At 39.3% G+C, this 27833-nt stretch overlaps 1 protein-coding gene across 1 annotated transcript in view; it reads left to right on the top strand.

Annotated features, from left to right (window-relative positions):
- The window catches only part of LOC123671426 (neural cell adhesion molecule 2), a 412137-nt gene that overhangs the window by 310698 nt on the left and 73606 nt on the right, over positions 1-27833 (top strand). Inside the window, exon 5 of the mRNA XM_045605279.1 lies at positions 27128-27475. Coding sequence (XP_045461235.1) covers positions 27128-27475 — 348 coding nt within the window. The remainder of the gene's footprint in view (positions 1-27127; positions 27476-27833) is intronic.

Here is a 27833-nt window from a genome sequence, read left to right as displayed (position 1 = left end):
ATTTTTTTTCGGGGTATGGTTTTGAAGATTCAACACAAACCTATATTTTTTTTAATGGAACACCCTATATATCATTACTCCGTTGAATTCGTAATTTTTTTCCCTTCAAAATGATATATGATACTATGTAGGTAGGATGTTCAGAAATGTTAAAAAAACACTAAAACGTCAAATAATGATGATTTTTTTGTAAATGGGCCATGAATTTTCTATGTTTCAATAAGAGGATTATTACTTTCGATTTTTAAAATCAGTAGGTCATTGATGACACAAACATCCTTGTTGTTATTATGGCTACTATGCATTTGGGAGCATTGTTTTATCAAGTAGGCATTGGAGGGAAAAAACCAATCTGATCTAGCTGTCATCGCTATAAATTATTGTTATCATTATTGATTCTTCTTTTCCATGAAAAATCCATTGCCCATTAACAAAAAATCATCATTATTTGATATTTTAGTGTTTTTTTAACATTTCTGAACATCCTTTCTACATAGTGTCATATATAATTTTGAAGAGAAAAAAATAACGAATTCAACGAAGTAATGATACACATGGTGTTTCATTAAAAAAAAACATAAGTTTGTGTTGAATCTTCAAAACCATACTCCGAAAAAAAATATTGAGTACGCCACTGGATTCTACGCAGAATTCTGATTCAGACGTAGTTTTTACCTCAGCATTATTTCTAATAACTTCGGAGATAAAGAAGGGGTCCGAAAAGTATCAATTTCCAAAATCACCCTGTATCTTTTGAACGGAAACAGTTATGCACAATCTGATTAGACCAACTTGAGTTTCACGAAAAAGTAGGAAAGGAACGTGAAAACCGCAAGGCTCTATCCTAAATAACAAGCGAGAAACCTGGCTGTCTCACCCAAAATGGGATGCACTGTACATTCCTCTAGAAATCAACATTTTTCTCCATTCCAGACACTGAATTACCAATATCAACAATATTAACATTGACCAAGTACCCTTAAACAATTCAACGTACAGCGAGATGCTAAACTAGTCCAATCTAACTCAAAGTTCAGCCCAGCCAATCAGAACCGATCGTAATTACTACCGAGCCTCAACAATCGACTCGATTAAACGACCTTGCAAGAACCCCAACTACCATAACCTCAAAGGAACACCCAAGGCCTACCCCACACGCTTTTTGCATCGATTATTATCGCATTAATACCGAAATCTAGCGGGCGAACTTCGTATCCAATAAGGGGGCGCACACACACACGCTCCGGCCCGAAATGAACACGTTTGCGATTTCGTTAATCAACTCGCTAATGTTGTAACACGCCGAATTTGCACAGCCAAAGCTTCGGCAAATTGAGCGAGAACCAGCCCACTGTATCCGGAGATAGGAAAACTGAGACTTGTTTTTGTTCGGTATCGCATAAGGATTTCCTTGGAAATTTGTTTCTGGTCCATTAGAACTGACGAGGAGCAAGAAGAAGGTTTCTGGTGGAGGTTGGTTTTGTTGCTTCGGGTTTCTTGTTCGTGCATGCATCTTGCGTTATCGGGTAGGGGTAGGATGGATTTAGTTCAGGGTGACGGGAGAGATGGCGAGATCATCAACATCTTCTATGAAGTTGTTGGGTTAAGGTTTTGTTGGAGGTTTTTTGTTCTATAGTCGGTGAGGTGGAGATTGTAGATTGTGTTCTAAAACCTAAATTCACAGCATTAAATAAAATCCTTTGTGATATACATACCATTTCAGTCCTTAAACTTTTCTACTACATATGCGTACAACTTTGCTTCCGACGTTTCTTCCAAAATTCGAGGCTTTAGTGTAAAAAACTGGTTATACATTTATGAATCAAAGTATTGTCCATCGCTGGCCACTACTTTCTCCCATTTTTCGGACAGCGTATCAATCCCGCGTTGAAAAAAGTGGTCATCTTTTGAAGCGATTCAATTTTTTACTTCTTCATAAGACCGCAAATGCAGGTCATCAAGGCCTTGTGCCATTAATCGCAAAAAGTGAGAGTCTAAGGAAGAAACGTTTGGAGAATACGGCTGGTGGGGTAAGACTTTTCATTTTAACCTTCCCAAGTATATCTTGACCACTTTCGCAACATGTCCCTTATTGTATTGCGTCCGTTTGTCTTTCAGTTCTCGGCTTAAACGCATCAATTTCGTTTGATAACGATCGCCTATGATTGTTTCATTCGGTTTTAACAACACATTATGCAGAAATCCTTTACATATTCGCCTTGCAAGCAACTGTTCACAAGCAAACTAACGCCGTTCAACATCTCTCGGTTTCAACCCGTACAGCGCCCAATTTCTTTGACTCTGAATCACTTCCATGACTTTCAGGCAATTTGAAATGGCTTGTTGCGTCACTGCCAATGATCCTACCAATTCTTGTTGCGTTTGACACAATTCTAGATCATGAATCCTTCTGAATTCTGAATCTTCGAAAACCTTCTCCCTTCCACCACCATGCTGGTCTTCGACGTCAATATAACTGTTCTTGAAGCGTTGAAACCACTCTCGACACGTTCTTTCACTAATAGCAACCTCACCATAGGTAAATACCTATCGTAATCCATCATCTCATATTGGAGTTATAACAAGTTGAAGGAGGAGAAAAACCCTCTTTGTCGACTCCAAGAGACCATCTTCAGACCTTACTAATTGAAAAAAAAAACAGAGCAACATTGACAAGATTTGATAACATATTTTTAGATATGTAAACATTATTTCATTACAGAAAAGTATCTACAGGTTTTCTCCAAATTAATATAAATAGTTTATTGTTTTATACAGAGAGGAGTGGCTTGACGATAACTTCAGTCGATCTACAAGTGCTTTTCGGTTAATAGAAAATCATATGTTCTTCTTCTCGTGATAGAATTGATACAATTATCCAGAAGAGATAGATTTAAACGATCGCAAGACTTCATTTCTTTGGTTACTTCTTCAATTGATAGCTAAAGTAACCTTATTCAAGAGAATCTTTACCTGTTTTTCAAATTACTGAGTTATTATCATCGGATACTTCAGGTTTCAGTAGTTTCTAAAAGTTTAGATGCCATAGGATATAATAAATAATAGATCTAAATTCTAAAAATAGTGAAATGGACTATCGCTCCTCACCTTCGATGGCAGCACATTTCCCTTCGTAATCTAAATAGAAAACAGAAAATAATAATAATAATAATAGCACATTTTCCGACATAACTTCAACTAATTCCACAAATAGTGTGAAATTTTGACTAGGAATTTGTTAGTTTTAATATTTTTTTTATGATCGATTCCACTTTGAGGTAGCTGGATTTTCGCAATGGGTTATTCCTAACCTAAATTCTACTAGAGTATTGGATTTCCTTCTACTATATGGTTGGATTTCCTTATTATCATTACCGACACATTATCCGCAAAGTGCAAAACTCCATCGTCCTAAAAATAATCCTGCAGATCGCATAGCCAGGATCTCCGCGAATTCCCGAAATCCAACGTCCAAACAATTCAGCGCGTCCCCAATTAACACGTTGAGGTTGCATGTCTTTTTCCCCCTAATGAGAACACAACACACTGAATGAACAAATAATTGTTTCACAAATATGTTGATTGCTTCCACTCTAATTGGATGCGATTATTATCTTTCGTGTGTTTTGGAGCGGGCGGAATTTGTCAGATATTCAATCGCTTAAACGCGGTTATGGAACTTGCGAGTTTAATTAATATTTACTTGGATCTCCGGCGAAATGTTTATCTAGTTCAATGTTTCAAATTCTGGATGAAATAACCCAGGGCTGTGAAAGCTAGACTGTAAGAGAGGTGGTATATTGTTTTACAATCTAGGATTTGTTGGATTTAGAGGTGAATTGATTACAGGAGGGGTAATTACATCTGAGGAAGTCTTAATTAACATGTTTCGAAGTGTGGCTTTGCAGTAAAAAGCTCAAGAAAGCGCTGACTTGGCTAATATCATCTTGACATTCTGCTTTGCAAAATGAGCCTTAAAAGGCAACTCACCGCCTTTCAAAACTGGTATTACAGACATGTGCAGGAATAAGACACAATGTCACTTGCTTGAGACATGATTAATTCAACATCTTTATCTTCAACTCATGTTTCATCAACTTCTTTATCTTCTGATTCTTCAGCAATTGGTGCCACAGAAGTGATTGGATTGCCTGTGGCTTCTTATCAGCAGGAGTTACTTCCTTGAACTTTTCAGCAATTTGTTGTGGTTGAGACAAATCTTCAATCTTATCCTCACCAAACACAATATATGTATCACTTACAGGGTTTTTGTATGCACCCCCTTTTTTAACTCCTTTCAAAAAGTGATATTATACATATACATATGCGGAGGTAAAAGACAAGTCAATGTTTCAAAAGACATCAGAATATCAATATCGAATTCTTGAATCTTATTGAAGAAAGACGGTAGAAGATGGCTGGAACAATTTTTCTCAGAAATCCTTGCAATTCATAGGCCAATTGATGTCGTTTAGCAAAAGAGCAGTCTTTACAACTGCTACCAATTTTTTATTTTGTCTTTCCTCTGCTTAACAATAATTCCCAAAAACATCATCTGCAATATTGACAATTTCACAACGTCGATGGATGCCTTGGTTATCATTTTGAGTCATTTAGATCTGCCCTGAAGTATGCTCCTTAGTTTGAACAGTTATAGACATTTCCACAGTATGTGTCCATAGTTCTCATGTTCGATTCACAGTAACTGATAGCAACATTGTCCCAAAGAAGTGTCAAAATAATACAAGATAGAGGACATCACACCGTGTATTTCAATCAGAGTGATGATATTCCTGAGATCCCATTTCCAAACTGTTCCTTGTCATTTTTTTTTTCCAATCCCATAGAATGGCTAAGATCCAGCTGGAATCCTTGATGATCCCTATGTAAGTGTTGCTCATTGTCTTCAATACCCAAATAATTTGGCATAAACAGCACAATAACTTTGCTAATTCTTACCAGATGTTCAAAGGTATTACTGCAATAACAGACTATAGCTGTATGATTTCAAGTTTCTCAGTATGACCTTACTTTTTTTCCTACATTAAACCTTCAGAGGTTCTACCTACAATAAAAATGGTTTCAAGAAGTTCACAGTACCCTGACGATCACTTATGATTGTTCTAAAGGTTATTTCAAAATCAAAATTTGAATTTGAAGCTTGATCCAATTGATTCTGTATCATTATGTGTCTCATTTAGGCATCATTCAGGATCACTCAAAAAGACTTTGTTCAATGGTCTTCTTCTTCATGTTCATCTTCTAGTGAAGATTAGTGATAACCATGGCAAATTCTTTCCTCTTTTGAGTGGTGTGAACCAACATTTGGACATTGATTTCTGTATAGTCTCTCATATTCTTCATCCAGTTTGTATCCTTCCTGGTCATCTTTTTCCCTCTGTTCCACTCTTTATGATGAACTATCTTTGAAACTCACGCTCTCATTGATGCACTTTTCGAATCTCACCATCGACGCTAAGATACTTCCGTTACTTGAATAGAATTGAAAAAAAATCTCTTCCGGTTGAAGTCATCTATCCTTCCGTTCAATTTCTATGAAGGTTATCGCTTTGAATGGCCTCCAACCGCCTCACAGCTGCAACCCAAAATCCCCTCCATGGCAGGACTCAATGAGAGATTGATGGGAAGAGCAATTTCGAATCAATTAGCTTCCCACTGATTATCCCTCTTTTCATCCTGTTCGACTGCACACCTAGGAGGAAAAAATAATAAGCGGAAGGATTATCCTCTTTCTACCAGGGCTGTAAGAATGGGAGAAATATCGAGCAGAGCCGAAAGGCGGTACACGGGAATCAATAAGAACTTCATTATATGATTCTGAGGCTCCTGCCTTAGCGGATTTGCGGTCCTGCTTGCAGCCTCATTCTTCTCGTCAACTGGGTAAGTAATCCCCGGTCGCATCCAATATTCTGATGGATCAGAACCTGAGCGCCGCCATTTACTGCTCGAGCGGTTCGGAGAGTGGAGGGGGGAGTAGTGCTGAACGTTGCCGATATTTTCGTGTTTTTCTTTATCTTCGGTCTTAGAATTGGATGGACGGATGTGTGGGTGAGATTGAGGTTTTTGCGTTTGTTGTTGTCCTCTATTTGCTGATGATAATATTTTTTCCAGTTTTAGTTGAAAAGAGTGGTACGTTCGAACTGAAACATGAAGACATATCTACGCATAGAACTTTTTACGTAATAAAGGGTTATTTTTTAGAGCTATAGAACTTTGAATTGCAATAAAACAACGATGGACTATTCGATTGACATGAATTTTATTTATCTGCAAGATAATCTTGTGGCATTACATTTTAAATATGATTTCTGGCATATGACCGCCACGGCGGGCTCGGATGTAGTCCAATCTGGACGTCCAATTTTCGATTACATTTTCCAACATTTGTGGTCGTATATCGGCAATAACACGGCGAATTTTGTCTTCCAAATGCTCAAAGGTTTGTGGCTTATCCCCATAGACCAATGGCTGTACATAGCCCCACAGGGTAGTCTAGCGGTGTTAAATCACAAGATCTTGGAGGCTAATTCACAGGTCTAAAACGTGAAATTAGGCGGTCACCAAACGTGTATTTCAATAAATCGATTGTGGCACGAGCTGTGTGACATGTTGCGCCGTCTTGTTGGAACCATAGCTCCTGGACATCATGGCTGTTCAATTCAGGAATGAAAAAGTTGATAATTATGGCTCTATACCGATCACCATCGACTGTAACGTTCTGGCCATCATCGTTTTTGAAGAAGTACGGACCAATAATTCCACCAGCCCATAAAGTGCACCAAACAGTCAGTTTTTTTGGATGTAACGGTGTTTCGACATGCACTTGAGGATAAGCTTCACTCCAAAGGGGGCAGTTTTGTTTGTTGACGTAGCAATTCAACCAGAAAAGCGCTTCATCGCTAAAATTGCTAAAAAAAAAAACAAAATGAAATGGACGTAGTGCGCGATACGTATTCCGCACAGAACCATCATTTTCGAAATAAAATTGCACTATTTGCAAGCGTTATTCAGGCGTGAGTCTATTCATGATAAATTGCCAAACCAATTTGAGAATAAAACATTTGACAACTGTTAAATCGGTCGCCATCTTGAACAGTAATGCCAACTTAAAGTTATATACCTCTAAAAAAAACACCCGTTACAAAGTAGAATCAATCAATGAAAGGACACAATATTCCCATGAAGGAATTTTTATTTTATTCATTAAAATCATTCGTCACAGACTCCTCAAATACAAACGTTTCTCAAACATCAAGGTCCGATACAAAACATATTGAGATTTCAATTGTCTTAAGGTTAGGTATGGAAAATTTCACGAAAATTTTTCGACAAAAAAGTATTTCTGGTTAGCCAGACGGCGAAATTGATTTCGAGCTCGAAGCGAGCAAAAAAATTATGATAAGACTTTAAGGCAATAATTGCGCATATTTCCCCTAATAAAAAATAATACGGCCTGTGTAAACCAGTCTCCAACCCAAACATGTCATAAAACTTTCCTTTACGCCAATCGTATTTCACTTTATTCCTTGCCATCAAAGCCGTCGACCGAATCGGCCGGTTCGGAACGAAATTGCCGCATAAACCGCGATGATGCGCGTCATCCCGACGCGTCGCGACGCCTAGCCGTCATAACCCTCCAAAACCACGACGTCCGGTCGTCGACCGAGACCCGGTGCGAAATTTCGAACTGCAAACGACGCCAAATAGAATTTTTCTGACGCGAGCGCCGCCAAATTTGGACGTCCCAGGGTTGGCGTCCCGACGGTACGAGAGGCGTCGCAGATGCCCCGACGCGATAAATATCACTCGGCGTATATTGCCGGCGTCATTAGGAAAATTGGGAGTGTTGGTATTGTTTGTGAGTTTGGAGAGGGTTTTGTATGGATGCGGCTGAGGCCAAATGGTAGGGTGTAAACGGAGTGAATTGCTCACCTTGTATACGATTGACGTAAGAAGACAGATTGACTTCAAGTGTCATAATCTGGATATCACTATAAACTTTACACAGTGATTTATCACTCAATGAAGTATTAGCAGAGGCTTACGATTAGATTGATTATAAAAAAAAAATTCACATAGGTGTATAACTTTGCTACCGCCGTTTTTTTTTTTTAATTCGAGGCTTTATTGTGAGAAACTGGTTTCACATCCATGATTCACAAAGTATCTTTCAACGCTGGCCAATACTTTCTTCCATCTTTCAGGCAGCGTACAAATCCCGCGTTGAAAAAGCTGGTCATCTTTTGTAGCGATACACGAATCGATCCAATTTTTACTTCTTCATGAGACCAGAAGTGCTAGTCAACCAGACCGTTTGCTATGATAGTCGAGCATTCTCATGCTGTAAGATCAATTTACCATGTCTATCGTTATTTTGCGGCCGTTTGCCTTTCAATGCTAGGCTCAAACGCATTAATTGCGTTCGATAACAATCGCCTGTGATTGTTTTGGACGGTTTTAAAAACTCATAGTACACTTCGCCGAGCTGGTCCCACCAAATACTGAGCATGACCGTGGAACCGTGAATATTCGGTTTGGCCGTTGACATGGAAGCATAGCCGGGATATCCCTATGATTTTCTGCGCTTGGGATTATCGTAATGAAACATTTTTTTTCTCCAGTCACAATGCGATGCATTCCGTCTTTGCTTGCAAGCAGATGTTCACAAGCAAACAAACGACGTTCAACATATCTCGGCTTCAATTCATACAGCACCAAATTTCCTTGTTTCTGAATCACTCCCATGAATTTCGAGCGTTTCAAAAAGGCTTGTTGCGTCACTGTCAATTCTTCTTGCTTTTGACATGAGTCTGGATCAAGTAGTGCCTCAAATTCTGCATCTTCGAAAACCTTCTCTCTTCCACCACCATGCTGGTCTTTGAGGTCAAAATCACCGTTCATAAAGCGTTGAAACCACTCTCGGTACGATATTTCTCTTAAAGTGGCCTCACCACAGGTATTTGAGAACTTTCGAAGAGCCCCAGCTGCAGCAAAATGGTACAGCAAAAGTAGATCATAATTTAAGAAAACATTCATAAATCTTGGGAGATTTTGTTCGTTCGAAGTGAGGTAAACCCCCCATGAGTCAACTCTTATTACGCCACTGATCCATAGAATCATTATAAGCATCTAATGTCACTTTCCCTGCCTGAACATGACAGCATCGCTGTCGAAATGTTCATCGAATGGTTATGAAAATTCTGTGTGGTTACTATAAATCGATGAAAACCACGGTAAATTTGAACGAATTATGATTCCAACTTTTTGACCAACCAGCTTATTCTCCAGATCTGGCTCCTAGTGTTTCCTGGCTTTTTGCAGACCTTAAAACAATGCTCTAGGGAAAAAAATTTGCCTCTTGTAAACAAGTAATGCCGTAATTGAAGCATATAACGAATGCAAAGATGGATCTTTCTACAGAAAAAGTATTGAAAAGTTAGATGACCGTGAGAGTACATGTATCACCATTGAAAGTGACTATGTTGACGAATAAAATCAAATTTTCAAGAAAAAATTATCATGTTAATTCTTGCTGCGTTTGACACGAGTCTTGATTAAGTAATGGCTTCAAGTATGTAAGCTTATTGTAAGACATCTACGATCTATTTATTTCCACTACCACTACCACTTACCGTTACAGTCGTCTATTGCAAAACGCCGGAAGCAAAGTTGTACACCTGATAGATTTATCGTATCTGCTACTGATGTCGAGATAAAAATTTTAAAAAATTCTCTAATAATCCTCAGGAAAATCCTTATTATTAAAAAGATCCAGTAATTAAACTGAAAAAAGTTTAATAAAGATTCGATAAACTGGTATAATCGTTATAGAAATAGAACCACCCGGTTTCTCGAAAACAAAGTATTTGCAGGCCCATGTTCATAGGACTTTTTTCTTGATAGTATCCGAGGAAACTCTTATTTTCCTTTGTACCTCCAATTTAGGAACACCTTGTATATTATTTGAAACTGAGGAATTTCTCCATTCGCTTCAATATTGGGTTCGTCATAACATAAAAGGATCATAATAAGTGATGATACGATAAAATTTATGTAAATGGACTATTATGTGAAGGCTCTTGTCGTCACATAAGTGTCATCATCAAATATCTCAGCGTCTACCTGGATTGAAAGATATTACAATTTTCTCGGACTCAATCAATTAAATTTCCACATGAACATTCGATACTCGAATTCTACTAAAACTGAAACGCACAAATCAGGTTGCTATTTTAACCGGCAATGCCCGAAAATGGCACAGTTATGGCAACGCGGCACGCAGGTCGCGGCGTCCACGTCCAAATAGGAGACACGCAACTAAATCTCATTCACGTCCAGCGAACCGGCTGAAATCGCAGCCCCATGTAATCACACTATGGTCCCATTGCATAATAGCCTCCCGTCTGTAATTAATCATTTTGTTTAATTACACTAAGTACAATTAGAACGGCGGACATCAAAGGTAGATGATAACTTCATCAGGAACGGAAGAGAGATCGGAATTTAATCACTTAAGGATGGCTCAATGGACCCCGCAGCATCTATATCAGTCTCCCGCCCTGATCCAGAGATGAATATTTGAGTATAATTTTTATACGATTTGTATAACGAATGATACTTTAACCCTCATCCTGGATAGCGAACCGTTTTTTGTGGGAAAATTGAAACGACGGCTTAGATCAAAAAGACTGGCTTCGTTTAATCATTCCGCGAGTCCATCATACAATTTTGTCTCCGTTCTCTTCGAGTTTATCAATTTCAATATTGGCTAGAATTAGTGATACATACGTTCTTCTTAATTGCTTAAGTCTTCTGAGGTTGTAGATACCACATTCTTATCCAGAGAATCTTCAACAGGCGTTGTTGTCATTGTCAGAAACAGAAATCTAGAGAAGTATCTAGTTTCAAACTACTTTCTCTACGTAACCCTTTACATGGATCTTAGCAAGACTATGCTACAACTCCTCACTGGATTCTTTACAGCGGCGTTGTCTCCTCAGGAAGCACCTCATCAGAATGGCATAAAACGACGAAAGCAACTTCTGTAGGGAGGAGGAAGAAACCTCGGATGACCTGGTGACACGCCATCACTAGCCAACGCAAACAACGCTTTTGACAAGAGAGTTTTAGAAGTGGGAAAGTCACATCCTATATACTGGAGTTCATAAGAACTCTGGAACTGGAAGGCGAGCTTTAGATCATGTAATGGCCCAATAGATCATTAGAAATCCCCCTAAATCAAATCTTACCAATCACATTACTGAATAAGTCTCTACTTAGACTAGCTTGATCTTGATCATTTCAATACCTTCTGTATTGCCTTAACACTTTCTATTTGAGTTATTCCATATTTTCAAAGAAAACATGTTCTGCCAATGCAGATTTATTACTATAAGGATGGAGTATTCACCAGGTACAAAGGCATCAGAATCCTAGATGATGTCAGGTGCTATACGTTCTTTCGGAATGAGATTTCATATTCAATAAGAAGAGAGAAGGCTTGTTTTTTCAAATCTGGCTGAGGCTCTGGGTTCTAAGCATATCTGGAAGGTTCTATCAGATTCATGGGCTACAGGTATAGAGGTAATGTCTCGAAGTATTCATTGACTACTTTTTATTTGTTTTCAATCTACCTAACGAATGTCCTGAAATGAAAAATTACTATAAATCTAATATCTTCCACTCAAGTGCTTACTTCTCCAACAAACTTACAACACCTTAGGAGGTGAGATGACATGTACTGGGTTTGAGGTCAAACACTGTGGTTGTGATGACATTTTCACCGAAATGCCGCAGTTCTCAATTCATGAGTGCACTTCCCTATCGGCTTGGAAATACTACGTGCTAAAGCCACTATTCAAGGTTAAGGATGATGATAAGTTCAAGTAGTCTTCTCTTCTTATCGAATGTACTTTCGTCTGTTTGAATATATAACTCCCAAGCAATCATATTCAGGAAAATGTCAGTACTACAAACCATTTATTGGATGGAGATCCGTTCATTGTTTTAACCCTTTAAGAGTTTACTGAGGCATTCGAATTATTACTCGTATGTAGTAAACTATCTTATTACGGCTTTGAAACTCTTTGGATCTTACCTTGAAGAACAACCTGGTGTCCCACAGTGTTCTATACTGAGACCTATACTTCTTTGAATTCATGTAGCGGAATTGTATGAAGTAGAGTGATTGCTAACATGATCATAATATAATTTTATGCAGATACGCCTTCCTTTTCAACCAAACAGCAAACATGAACTAACTGAACTGTTGAAATATGATTCATCTGGATCAGTTGAGTACTCGCATGAACATAATTTGGAATTGAGGGTTCTTTAGTGAATTAAGATGTTATTTTTTCTGAGATGTATAAGAAACATAATTCTCAGCAGAACTTTTGCAGAAACCTCGGTATAATATTCGATTGCAGATTGAGGTTCATCGAATCACCGAAGTCGATATGTTTTGAACTTTATTATATATAGCAAATAGCTTTAATAGACTCTGCTGTTCCTGAGTTGCACTAAGGTCTCACTCATAACTACCCTTAATGGATTGTGTTAGGAAATACAAAATTCGTGCTGTAGGTTCATATTGGGAATACGATAAGACGATTTGGTCTTTAACAAAATCAATGGCCTTCGGTGGTTGAGCCTTAATAGTTGGATGGCAGTGTTAGTTGGTCGAGTGCTTGCCTCATCTCAGCCTCCATATTTGCGGGATAAATAAGTATTCCGCAGTGGCGTGCTTGATGATTTTGTTAGATATAGTGTGATCATTCAATTTAAATGTAGATACAATTTTCAATAGCTTTTCTGGATTTTTCAAATTACAGTCTCTATACGAGTTGAAGAATAAGTTCAGTGTGGAATGGGCTCTCTACTTAGCTCAGATGGTTTTATTTCATTTGGTTCTAGTTTTAGGATTAATGCCATCTGTTCGCCAGGCCCAGGACTTATTGAGTCAAGTGGTATTACATTAAGGATAAATGAACGACTTTCTTACAGTGAACTTAATCGAATTACCCAAGTTTCTCCGGAATGTCTGTCATCTTCGGGGACCGGTTGATCACTATCGACCTAGCCGCCTAATCGGGACGATAAAAAGTGCAGACATCCATTCATGTGAACTCGAGGCGAGATATTACCTTTCGATATCTCTCCGTAGCAGTTTCGTGGAAGTTGGGGAAGCCCGACATTTATTGCTCCCAATTTATCGTTCACTTACTGCTGCATTAAACTTCCTCCAATGCCGCTTCTAGCCGAAGCATCCGGTACAGAAGTTGCCCCATCAAAGGAGGCGGTTCGTATCTTCATATTGATGTTGGTTTATTTTCTTCGGGGTTGAGCGGAGTTAAATCTTTGAGTGAATCAGTTAGCTTGAGTAATATGCTAGATTTGTAACGATGAAAATCAATATCTTCTTCTCTTCATCTTCGTCAGCCCTCCTTTATCCTCTCGAATTCTAGATATATCTGGTTTGAACCAGAATCGTATCAATTATTTTTAAAAAATGGTTTATGTCTGTATATAATATATCAAATTAATTTTTTAGGCTTGTTATGTTGAGGTTTGTTCGATCTCAATTTTATTTTTTTTAATAATCCTTTCCCACTATTGATAAACCTCTGGCCTAACGAGTTGAAACTAATTTTTTCTTGAAAATTTGATTTCATTCCTCAACATAGTAACTTTCAAGAGTGATACATGTACTTCAACGGTCATCTAACTTTTCGACACTTTTTCTGTAGAAAGATCCATCTTTGCATTCGTTATATGCTTCAATCACGGCATTACTTCTTTACAAGAGGCAAATTTCTTTCCCTAGAGCATTGTTTTAAGGTCTGCAAAAAGCCAGGAAACACTAGGAGTCAGATCTGGAGAATAAGCTGGTTGGTCAGATAGACGGAATCACAATTCTTTCAAATTTAGCATAGTTTTCATCGATTTGTACTATTCCCACAGAATTTTCATAACCGTTTGACGAACGTTTCGACACCGATGTTGTCATGTTCCGGCAGAGAAAGTGACATTAGATGCTTAAAATGATTCTATGGATCAGTGGCGTAATTAGAGTTGACTCATTGGGGGTTTACCTCACTTCGAACAAACAATATCTCCCAAGATTTATGAATGTTTTCTTAAATTATAACCTACTTTTGGTGTACAATTTTGCTGCAGCTGGGGCTCTTCGAAAGCTCTCAAATACCTGTGGTGAGGCCACTTCAAGAGCAATATCGTACCGAGAGTGGTTTCAACGCTTTATGAACGGCGATTTTGACCTCAAAGACCAGCATGGTGGTGGAAGAGAGAAGGTTTTCGAAGATGCAGAATTTGAGGCATTACTTGATCAAGACTCATCTAAAAAGCAAGAAAAATTGATAGTGACAAAAGAAGCCTTTTTTAAACGCTCGAAATTCATGGGAGTGATTCAGAAACAAGGAAATTTGTTGCCGTACGAATTGAAGCCGAGAGATGTTGAACGGCGTTTGTTTGCTTGTGAACAGCTCGTTCCAGGGCAATTGTGATTAGAGACGAAAATTTGGTTCATGACGATAATCCCAATCGCAGAAAATCATGGGGATATTCCGGCCATACTTCCACTTCGAAGTCCAAACCGAGTATTCACGATTCCAAGGTCATGCTCATGGGACCAGCTCGGAGTAGTGTATTATGAGTTGTTGAAACCGACTTGAATAATCACAGGTGATCTTTATCGAACGCCGTTAATGCGTTTGAGCCGAGCATTGAATGCTAACTGTCGCAATACGAAGAGAGACATGATACAGTGATTATACAGCATGATAATGCTCGACCCCACGTTGCGAAAGTGACCAAGACATCCTTGGAAACAATTAAATGTGTCCTCATTCTATTATTGAAATTATACCAAAATTCCATCATCAATTAGGTACTCAAGTGATATTATCCCCAAACCAGCAATAGCTTACTTCCCTCGCTTCCAACGAATCGCCCGAAAATTGAGGAAATAAGCGATTTGATGTGAACAAATGGCCGGCATCCGGCTCATACGATGATCGTTTAATTTCTTTCTTCGAACGAACACGTCGGAAACCCCTGCGATGTTATTAAACAAGATGCGAGGGATGCGATAATTCATAACTGGCTTCTGAACTGGCATACACGACGGCACATATCCGTATCTGGAACTTCATTAAACGCGTTATGTAACTCCGGTTAGACCGGAGTTTGGCGGAAGAGCAGGAAAGGATGTTAAATGAGGATGATAGCTTGCGGAGCGGATGGGGATTGTTTTCCATACCTGTATTGAGAATGGGAAAGGTTGAGGTCAGTGTTTTAAGCCATTGTTTCCTCAACAGAGCATTATTTAATTTCGTCACGAAGTTTGATAGATCTGCAAAAAGTAGCAAAGCCGTAGAGAAAATTTCTAAATACTTAATTACCACATATCTACATATGTCTATATAACTTTGCTTTCGCCATTCTTTCCGAAATTCGAGGCTTTATTATGAAGAACTGGTTATACATTCATGATTTGTCCATCGCTGGCCACTACTTTTTTCAATCTTTCGGGCAGCGTAGGAATACCGCGTTGAAAAAAATGGTCATCAAATGAAGCGATCCATGTCACTTTATCATGTCTCTCGTTGTATTGCGGCCGTTTGTCTTTCAATGCTCGTCTCAAACGCATTGCGTTCGATAGCGATTGCCTGTGATTGTCTCGGTCGGTTTTAACAACTCATAATACACAACGCTGGACTGGTCACACCAAATACTGAACATGACGTTGGAACCGTGCATATTTGGTTTGGCCATCGACGTGGAAGCATAGCAGGGATATTCCCATGACTTCGCTGCTTGGGATTATCGTCATGAACCCATTTTTCGTCCCCAGTTACGATACAATGAAAATCCTGTGTTTGCCTTGCTAACAAGCAAACAAACGCCGTTCAACATCTCTCGGCGTCGACTCGTACGGCACCCAATTTCCTTGTTTCTGAATCATTCTTAGGACTTCCATGCGTTTTGAAATAGCTTGTTGCGTCACTCCCAATGATCCTGCCAATTCTTGTTGCGTTTGACACGAGTCTTAATCAAATAATGCCTGCAATTCTGCATCTTTGGACACTTTCTCTCTTCCACCGCCATGCTGGTCTTCACCGTTTAAGATATTTGAGAGCATTCGATCAGCCTTAGCCGCAGATTTCTCCATATTAAAGCTGAAAATCAAATAAACCTCCCGGAAATGACGAGAATTCTGCTCGTAAGCTGATATGTTTGATAGAGAATGATTATATGATGCAGACACAAATTAACTAATATTTCGTAGGAAATTGAAAAAATGCCTGAAAGGAGAAGCAGAGGCTTCTTCAAAGAAAATTATTTAAATCAGGCCAAGCAGGGCAGTGAAATTTTATTTTGTCAGGGCACCAAAATATCTAGCGGCGCCCCTGAATTCAGCAAATTTTAATGAAGAAGAGTTATTATAGGATGATGAAATTTGTCATACAACGTTCTAATTTCAATCTATCCTGCCGTATAACACATTCATCAAGGGACTTCCGCCATCCTCGCCTCGTCTACCAAATGAAATTCTCCCCAAGCTCGCAGGGAAGATGCCACTTTCTTGTCGCGGCTCATAATATTGTCCTTATTGCTAGGCAGGTATCCGTCTCCTCATTCCGATCTAATAACCTCATTCGTCAGATTCGTCGTGTTCGTAGGCCCTCTACACATCTCTCGTTACAATTACGAGAGGAAATGAATCAACGAACCCCCACCAAAATCCCTTCCCCCTCGGAGTTGGAAAATGGAAATGCGATTTCGAGCAATTTCACCGCCTGACAGTAACAGGCCAATTGAAAAGTCCCCGGTCTACCATAGTAAAACACTTTTTTTTGGAAAAATTCTATTTTATTATTCAAATAGTTGCCGTCGAGGGCGATACAGCGATTATAGCGATCTTCCATCATTTTTGTGGTTCGATTTTTCTTTCGCTTCAAAATAAGCCTCAGTTTCGGCGATTACTTCTTCATTGGCGCTAAATTTCTTTCTACCGAGCATTCTTTGAAGTCTGAGAACAGGAAAAAGTCACTGGGGCCAGATCTGGCGAATACGATGGATGCAGAAGCAATTCGAAGCCCAATTCATGCAATTTTGCCATTGTTTTCATTGATTTGTGACACGGCGCATTATCTTGATGAAACAGCACCTTTTTTTCTTCAAATGAAACCGTTTTTTAACGATTTCATACTTCAAACGATCCAATAACGCTATAGTATATTTAGTATAGTATATTTTCAGTATAATGTATGACATAAAATACAAAAGACATATAATGATCGCTGTTGATGTTCTGGCACTTTTGGAGGTAATCAATGAATATTATACCTTGCGCACCACAAAATACAGATGCCATAACCTTGCCAGCTGACTGTTGTGTTTTCCTCGCTTCGAATTCGGTTTATCGTGTGCAGTCCACTCAGCTGACTGTCGATTGGACACCGGAGTGAAATGATGGAGCCATCTTTCATCCATTGTTACATGTCAGCGCAAAAATTCAGATTTATTGAACTTAAACAGCTTCAAACACTGCTCAGAATCATTAACACGTTGTTGATCGATTGTGAGCTCACGTGGTACCAACAGCTTTTTAATGTACAAATATTCGTTAATGATATGATTTACACGTTCAGATGATATTTTCACAATGTCTGCTATCTCGATCAACTTCACTTTACGGTCATTCGAAATTATTTTGTGAACTTTTTTTATTTTTTCGTCGGTGACAGCTTCTATTGGGCGTTCACTGCGTTCGCCGTCTTCGGTGCTGATTTCACCACGTTTTAACTTAGCATACCAATCAATGATGGTTGATTTTCCTGGTGCAGACCCCGGAAACTCTTCATCAAGCTTAGATTTTGCTTCAAATTCATTTTTCCCCTCAAAAAGCAATATTTTATCAGCACACGAAATTCTTCCTTTCCATCTTTCTTCAAATAACAAAAGTAGCTACACTCACAATGCAATATCTCACAAACTAATGATCGGACTGCTGTCGAATTTTGACACGTATCGTTTGAAGGTTGTTACTAACTAAAATCATAATTATGGATTACTAGCACCGCCTGCTGTGCATCAGACCGGGGTCTTTTCAATTGCCCTAATAGTCCCTTTACACATCTCCTGTTACAAATACAGGAGGAAATGAATCAACGAACCTACCCCCTCCCTTAGGAGTTGGAAAATGGAAATGCGATTTCCTACAATTTCTCCTCCTGACAGTGTTCGAAACGTATTCCACTTGCGCTGATTAATTGCCGTTGATAATTCTTCATAAATTGCTGGGCTCTGGCGGCCTACATGTGTTGCACTTTTAAAAAAAACGACTTAGCCATTCGTTCCGATTCGCGCTCAAAGCGTTGATCTATGCGATTTTTCATTAATTTCGCAGTTTTTCATTGAACGGGAATGATTTCAGGGTTGTTTCTTCTGTTGGATGTGGATGAAGAGATGGGTTTAATGAGTTTGGTCGAAGGGGGAAGTTGTTTTCAATGAAAAGATTCGATGTAGTCTGTCAGGTATTCAATCAACAATTTTTTATCGCTAGATTAGTATATGGACTAATTTCTGTCGAAATCAATGAACTGTTCCAAACGTCAAATACTCTATTTGCCGATGGGTTGTTCGAAATTTCTCCTTCAAAAGTTTATAACTGAAGAGTGTTTTTTTTAGAGCTATAGAACTTTAAATTGCAATAAAACAACGATGGATTATTCGATTGACATGAATTTTATTAATCCGCAAGATAATCTTGTGGCATTACATTTTAAATATGATTTCTGGCATATGACCGCCACGGCTGGCTCGGATGTAGTCCAATCTGGACGTCCAATTTTCGATGACTTTTCCCAACATTTGTGGCCGTATATCGGCAATAACACGGCGAATGTTGTCTTCCACATGGTCAAGGGTTTGTGGCTTATCCGCATTGACCAATGACTTTACATAGCCCCACAGAAAGTAGTCTAGCGGTGTTAAATCACAAGATCTTGGAGGCCAATTCACAGGTCCAAAACGTGAAATTAGGCGGTCACCAAACGGGTCTTTCAATAAATCGATTGTGGCACGAGCTGTGTGACATGTTGCGCCTTCTTGTTGGAACCACAGCCCCTGGACATAATGGTAGTTCAATTCAGGAATGAAAAAGTTAGTGATCATGGCTCTATACAGTCTATACCGATCACCATTGACTGTAACGTTCTGGCCATCTTCGTTTTTGAAGAAGTACGGACCAATGATTCTACTAGCCCATAAATCGCACCAAACAGTCAGTTTTTCTGGATGTAACGGTGTTTCGACATACACTTGTGGATTACCTTCACTCCAAATGCGGCAGTTTTGTTTGTTGTAGCCATTCAACCAGAAGTGTGGTTCATCGCTAAACAAAATTCGCTTAGGAACATCGGCAACCCCATTTTGGGCCCATTTGCAAGCGTTGTTCAGGCGTGAGTCTATTCATGATGAATTGCCAAACCAAACTGAGAATAAATCACTTGAACAGTAATGCCAACTTAAAGTTATATACCTCGAAAAAAAGCACCCTTTATGTCCTCTGTGATGATTTGAGTTTCTCTTAAACGTGTCGCAAATCTCATATAATCGTAACGAATACCAACTCGATTATAGACAATATATTTCGATTATACGAACCTCCTCACTCGACATAGTTCTCTTGACGCAGCTCTCTTGATGTTTCAGCGAAGTACGCCTCGTAAATCGTTGTATAATCGAATATTGTCTATGCTCTTGTGATATTATAACGAAATATTCATCAAATAGATTCTCGTAATAGGTACTTCAAGAGACCTCTCAATACTTTTCCAATCAAGAAAACAGATTATGAGCTGCATTTGCTCTGTTACTGTATCTATCCTCTACCTTAACTGGGACACTGTTAGCATCGAACAGATAACAAAAAAAGTAAAATTTGACGAAAAAAATTCCGCCTCCTTCAAATTCCCCACATTTTCCTATTGAAAATCACCCCATGGATTTCATTACATCGGCAAGAACCTCACAATGGACTCACGTTTGTGCCCGAAAAAAAAAACAGATGGAAGGTTCAAAGGGAAATATTCCAATATTCGTCATTTCTATTCATGGCGTTCCCATTCAATAATCTCAGATGCAAGGCAGGCTGGTTCACGTAGGGAAATACCGTAAGTATCTAGCAAAGCCAGGAAAGCGTATGTCGATTCTTCATGCGAATATGAGCAGACGAAATGTTCAGTAGCGAACTTGACTGAGAACTACGACAATTGAGTGGTGCAATTTTTTTTTAGCGACTTCAAACGCATAGGGAACATGTCAGAATGCGGGTGGTTACAATAAGTTTCCACTTTAGAGTATCGAAGACTGGTTGTGGAGAGAATTCATTTCTTGTATATCGAAATCAATTGACGTTAATCTGTTTTCACTTTTTAATTATATAAATGAAAATTGTTCAGCTAAACAGAAGCTTCTGTCGATTTTACTTTTTGAATAACTCTGGCTGATAACTAAAAAAAATCCTGTGAATAACAGAAATGAAAAGCCTCAAATGTGTAGCGGGCTACACTCTGAGAGATATGAAGCGAAGCAGTGCTGTTAGTTTGGCGAATTGTTCTCGAGCCATGTTACGAGGTGCGCCCTCTCCCAGGGGTTTGGTGTTTGGTCCCGAGATCGCTGGTGGACTCATCAGTTAGGCTATCCATCGATCATTGCCTAAAACACACCTTCTTACATCATCGTGGAGAAGTGACTCTTTTGCAACGCGACGACCCCTTTGAATCCGCCGGGGCCGAAGTAGTGAAGCGCGAACAGCCATAGCGCCATCTGTGAGCAGACAATAGAATAACAAGCCTCTGTAGGAACTATTTTTGTTCTTTGCTCAGGAAAAGAATTTTGTGTTGGTCCAACCGACCTATACCAGGAAGCTCTTGAAGCTGCTACCAGCTGAGCTTCGGTAGTGGTGGAACTACTGACAGGATAGTGTCAGTGCAATTATCTTACCGCCTGTGCAAATATCCTGGGTTGACTGGCCTAAGAACCACTCAAATGAGAAACTCAATCCTGGATACTCACGAAGTATCAGCCAAAGCTCCTAAGTATATCGTCAGCTTCATTAACAGTATCGACAGTCTCCTTGGCTTTGTGTGAATAGGTATGGTTAAGAACAAAAAATCAATGTGGTTGCAGTTCCTGGAAGGCTCATAATGCCACAACCATCCAGATTTAATAATAAACTTTCTGTTGAACTTATTACGTATTTATTTACATTAAACAAACTGGATTATCGATCAAGAGAAGGACTCATGAACACCAAAGGAATTGGTGGTGCTCTTTCGACATAATATAATTTCGAAATTCTTCATCCAGAAAGTAACAGTAGATGATCAATGCTCTTGAAATATTTTGAAATGAATCGTTATAATTCCCAAAACACGCACTTTTGAATGAACAAATATATTGAAAAATAAGTATCGAATAGGATCTTATATGAATTATTTTTAATTGTTTACATATTTGTAGAACACATTTCTCTAGTCTGGTTCATTACTCACGACTCAACCCGTATATTATTGTTACTCGTAGATTAATTGTTATCCAATTTTATACTATTGAAGGAGATTCAACCATTCGTTATTCATTAAAAAGTAATTCAATACCCTTGAAATCAATTTTTAAGGATTAAACAAACCCCTCAGATGCAAACTCCGACTCAGTTGAGACAAATAACGAATTCTCCAACAAACAAAAGTGAAAACCTACAAAAGGAGTCGAGACCGACTTCAAGTTTCAAAGGAAAAGCCTTCTTTATCGCTCTGATGAGGATGGAGTGCGGAATAATTCGAATGAAAAAGATTTAACGATGGCGTTTACAATGGCGGCAGAAGTATCAAAACGAAATAAACAAAAGTTCTCACTGCGCGAAATTTCTAGCCGTTAAATATGGAGGAGATATAGCTTTGCATAAGCAATAAAAGGAGTATCCTTTGTGCAGGAAGGGGCCTTCGTGATAACTCGCCACGTTGGGTTTCATGCGAGTAAAGATTGCGGCCCTGATAACGCATATCGGGCCCATGTCTGTAACCCTTCGAGGGTGGCGATGAAATATGAGCTTACGGTTGAGAGACAAACGAGTCAATTTTCCTGAAATGAGTCAATTGTAGGGTATGGAAATTAATGAAGAAGGTTGTTTTTTGGCAGTATCTCAATCATTCGTCTTCAATATACTACACACATCATCAAAAGTCAAACCATCCCCACCCTATCAACTCTTAACTTGTTTAATGTAACATGACAATTTTTTTTGTGTGAGGAATCTTCACTATCTTACCACTTAAATGAATACAATAAACCAGCAAAAAATGTTTCTTGTTCGGGAGAATACACTCGTATTCGAATTTAATATGTTTTCAGTGAAAATGAAAGTTGTTATATTGAGAATATTCCGTGGAAAATGCCGGTACATCCAATTTCTCAGTTTGACCGGGCAAGAATAATGGCCCTACATCAAGAAGCTTTGTCAAAGCACTAGATTGCGCAACGTTTGAATATTCCACGGACTTCAGAAGGGCGCATAGAGGCCCTTTTCCTGGAAACAGGCAGCGTAGCCTGGAGACAGGTGATAGCAGAGGTACTTTTTAAGGTCCTCTTGCCCTCAAATTTGAGGAATGAGACCGTCTGCTTATGGTACTGGTTGAGCCTACCCGTCTATAGCGATATGATGGTCTTCCAGTGCAGACCTCTGGGTCGACCAGGCACCGGTCACCAGGCTACGCTGCCTGGTCGACCCAGAGGTCTGCAATGGAAGACCATCATATCGCTATAGACGGATAGTCTCAACCAGTACCATAAGGAGACGGTCTCATTCCTCAAATTTGAGGGCAAGAGGTCCTTTAAGAATACCTCGGCTATCACCTGCACATAGAGCTATCCTTCGACAATTGGCAGAACACCGCCAAGACTGGCTTTGTAGCCAGTCTTGGTGGTGTTCTGCCAATGGGGCAACGAACTTTTTCTGGACGAAATATAATTGGATTTACAAAGTGATAGTCGAGAAAAAAGAGTTCGGAGGGGTCCAGGCAGACTAGATGGACTCAATTTCGCCCGAGAAGTTGTGCCTTTTTGAGGCTGATCAATAATGTGCTGGGGGTATAATGTTTGGTCGCCGTACCCCCTTTTTTTATCGTTGAATGAACAATGACTGCTGCCACCTAAGTGAAAACATCAGTGAACCAATCAATATTTCTCTTCGCAACAAATTTGGTGATAATTTCATTTATCAGGATGATAACGCTCCACCGCACTGCACTCGAAGGGATCAAAACATTCTTCAAAAGAGACAATATCCAGAGAATGAACTGGCCAGCATACTCGCCAGACATGAATCCATCGAATGCGGTTACTTAGGGAGAGCAATATCCAATCGCTAACACCAACCTTCAACGCTTCAGGAATTGAGTTCAGCCCTTCAAGAAGAATGGAACGATATACCTGAAAAGTGCATTAGTGACTTGATTCGTGGGATGCCTAGACGTATTGTGCAATTGATTCAAAGACGAGGTGGTATTATGGACTATTGGATTTGGATTCAATTATAATTATCAAAAATAAAAAATCGATAAATACAGATTTTTTCTCATTTTTACCATTTTGTCCCATCCTGCATGAAGCAAAGAGTGACAAACAAAGATTTTCTATCGGACATATTGCAGTTGAAATAGTGAAGAATATTCATGTCATTTTCAAAACATAGATTGTTTATTTCTTGGTAAACCTAAGGAGGCCAGACTTTTGACGTGTGTATGTATATATAGAGGGTGTTTTTTTCGAGGTGTATAACTTTAAGTTGGCATTACTGTTCAAGATGGCGACCGATTTAACAGCTGTCAAGTGATTTATTCTCAGTTTGGTTTGGCAATTCATCATGAATAAACTCACGGCCGAACAACACTTGCAAATAGTGCAATTTCATTTCGAAAATAATGGTTCTGTGCGGAATACGTATCGCGCACTACGTCCATTTTATTTTGTTCAGCGATGAAGCGCACTTCTGGTTGAATGGCTACGTCAACAAAAAAAACTGCTGCATTTGGAGTGAAGCTAATCCTCAAATGTATGTCGAAACACCGTTACATCCAGAAAAACTGACTGTTTGGTGCGCTTTATGGGCTGGTGGAATCATTGGTCCGTGCTTCTTCAAAAACGATCATAGCCAGAACGTTACAGTCAATGGTGATCGGTATGGAGCCATGATTACTAACTTTTTCATTCCTGAATTGAACAACCATGATGTCCAGGAGCTGTGGTTCCAACAAGATGGCGCAACATGTCACACAGCTCGTGCCACAATCGATTTATTGAAAGACACGTTTGGTGACCGCCTAATTTCACGTTTTGGACCTGTGAATTGGCCTCCAAGATCTTGTGATTTAACACCACTAGACTAATTTCTGTGAGGCTATGTAAAGTCATTGGTCTATGCGGATAAGCCACAAACTCTTGACCATTTGGAAGACAACATTCGCCGTGTAATGCCGATATACGGCTACAAATGTTGGAGAAAGTAATCGAAAATTGGACGTCCAGATTGGACTATATCCGAGCCAGCCGTGGCGGTCATATGCCAAAAATCATATTTAAAATGTAATGCCACAAGATTGTCTTGCGGATAAATAAAATTCACATCAATCGCATAATCCATCGTTGTTTTATTGCAATTTAAAGTTCTTTAGCTTTAAAATGTTGACGAATAAAGTCGATTTTAAAAAAGGAGATATGTTTCTACTAGCTAGACCTGGGACTTATCGAGTGAAATGCTAATCGAAAACGAAACCAAAACATCTCCTCCAAACCAGATCAAGCCACCCATTGTCCGAACAAAGGTGTCGTAGAGGGCGCCACGCGTCCTCTCTAATTATTTACACACCCGAAAGATTTCCACCGCATGAAACAATCGGACGCCGCCGTAGAGCAGATGGCCGGACCGATGCAAGAACGGATTCTGCAGAATAATTGAGTAGAATTAGTTGGGCAAATAATCTGTATATATGGGTCAGCCGGCCCGAAAGGCGCATTGGTCTGTTCTGTGCGCGATCCGGCTAACTGGGACCAGTGTGTTCCATTTGTTCGTCTGAAATGGGGTTTCGTGTATAATTAACGTTGCGCCCAGACTAGAGCGATCCGCAAACACTCTTGTGGATCGATCTGAATGTTTGACATTCAATCTGGTGCAGGGGTAAATCGAAACGGTTCGAATTTGTCGGTTCTGTGTGAAATAAGGTGAATGGAAGGGTTGGGAAGGCTTATTTGCCGAGTTGAGAGAGGTTAGTCTTGTTTAAACAAGCTAAAAGGTTCCATATTATCTGCAAAAAGTAATAATTATATTAGTTCAACTGAACGCTACTGAAAAAGTTTTAAACATCAGAGGCAAAAGAAGTACCATTTTCCTCAATCATGGATGGTTTTAAACCGAGAACCACCTGTAAATTATGATCAAACTAGTGGAACATTTTTCGTAGGATGTAGGAATGGCATTGGGTGTAGACTCATACTCTCAGCAAAGTCGCTCTCAGTTGATTCGACGTCCAACTCTCATACCATCTCTTGATCCGCCTGAAGGTCTTTTCCTTTGCAATTCTGTTATCATCTATTCAATGTACGTGATCTATCCATTCTTTTCTTCTCGTTCTCACCCACGTCACCACATAATCTACCTGTCGTTCCTCTTTTATTCGGTCCCTCATTGTTATCCCCCTTATTGTTCGTAGCGTTTTTATTTCGGCATCAGTTGTTTTGTTCTAGATGTTTCAGCTCTAGTTTCTGATGCATATGTGAAAATAGGTCTAACAAAGGCCTTGTAAATTCTAACTGAACTATCATTTGGTGTACACACATCGTCAAAAGTCTTGGCTCAACAGGTTGAGAGTTGATAGGGGGGGAGAGTGGGTTGGCAAAACTTTAGATGATGTGTGTACTTCAGAAACCAAGCAAGTTCAACAGAGGTTTGTCAAACATTGTGTGAACCAGACAAATCAACACCTTTACAATTGCAGAAGGGACATGTTTTATACAACCACCAAACAATCTCAGAAAATCTTCAAAGACGGGGTAGAATCCCCTAGATGGAAGACAATTCTACGAGGCGAACGTATTGCAGCGTCGAACTATTTGCTCACATTAAGTGGAATATTTCCAAAAATGGAATTTTTTCTTCTTGCTTATCAAGATCAAGTGATCTCGACGGGAAGTACAGCAAACACATCATAAAAAATGACTGACGATAGATGACAATATGGGTGTCCAACCAATAGGACAACCAAACCTATTTCGGATGGATGTCAAATGTTTTGAGGTAATGAATATAAAGAAAGTCACGATGCAATAAGAAAGTGATTTTACCAAGAATTGACAACCATATAAGGAGTAATGCAATGTGAAAAAGTACAGTACAGAATGAAAACCATCCTGGAGAATGAACGCTTTGAAATGTACTGGGATCGTCCTATTTTCATTGATTAAACAGTTTTTGACAATAGATCAGTTATATTATTAGTCAAAATAAACATCAGAAGACAGAAATACTCATCCAAAGAGTCCAAAGGAGGTAGAAAAAATTTCAAATTATATTCACCTCGACTTTTATATAAAGCGCCAGCAAGTAATGAATTCAACAAGACTATGCCAATTATAACTTCGAGATCTATGATACGCGTTGAGAAAGGTTTTCCTTGAAAATTTACACGAAGTGATATCAGATACAGGCGCATTCGCCATTTGGCCACTTGTTTATGGTGTAGTGGTTCTGTTTGCTCGAGAGATGCGTTGTGGACTGCGCACATCTCTCTCAATCGGCACTGCTGGAGATATAACCTTACCGTGCGACGTCATAGTCACCATGTATTTAGCAAGATCACTGATTGCCAAACTGATGTTTCCATCAGGATCCCGGGATGAAATACTGTAAATGTTAAAATCAAAATTGATGTTATTATATCGACTTTCCTTCATTTCGTGTTCTTAAGATGAAGCAACGCAAAAACCAAATGATCATCACTCACATAATTCTTTTTTGTTTCAGTTCCTCCAGAGCAACCCACAATCTTCGATAAGTGGGGCAGACAGCTCAACTCAACAGTAGGTCCACACGAGGAAGGCGATGACATAATCCTGACATGCCGAACTGTGGGCGGCCATCCACAGCCCGACGTTTGGTGGATGGTGAGGGAGAAGAATGGCGTCCACTCTTCGGACGTCAAATACGTCCCCATAGATACCAATTACGAGCACAACGCCGGAGACGTCATAGAGAACAGACTCGTCTGGACCAAAGTGAGCAGGGACGACCTCAAGGCCACCTTCGTTTGCATGGCCAACAACACGAACATGACGTTGCCGAAGGTGGCTGCAGTGACCTTGGAATTATATCGTGAGTATTTTCTATGATTTTCGAAAATAAGGAGGGAATGTGAAGAGAAGGAAAGCAAATTTGTTCCATGGAAACAGCAGGCTATTATTTTACTCAAATGTGTCTAACTACCAAGCATCCGTCTTTTGAAATGTGAGTGGTATTCTGTCCATTGACTTCCTCGATGAAGGTAAAACCATCAAAAATGAATATAATAAAACGTTATTCGATTAAGGTCACAAATTAAAACCAAACGTCATCCAAGTCAATTCTCAATTCCCAAACCGTTGGAAACATTGTCAAATTGCACTTTAAACTTCTTGGCCACCCAGCTTATTGTCCAGATTCTGCTCCCTGTGATTACCGCCTTTTTGCAGAC

The sequence above is a fragment of the Harmonia axyridis genome, chromosome 1 (assembly GCF_914767665.1).
Source record: "Harmonia axyridis chromosome 1, icHarAxyr1.1, whole genome shotgun sequence".
Classification (NCBI taxonomy): Eukaryota; Metazoa; Arthropoda; class Insecta; order Coleoptera; family Coccinellidae; genus Harmonia; species Harmonia axyridis.
The sequence above is the reverse complement of the archived record's forward strand: the minus strand, read 5'-3'. Positions and strand labels throughout refer to the sequence as shown.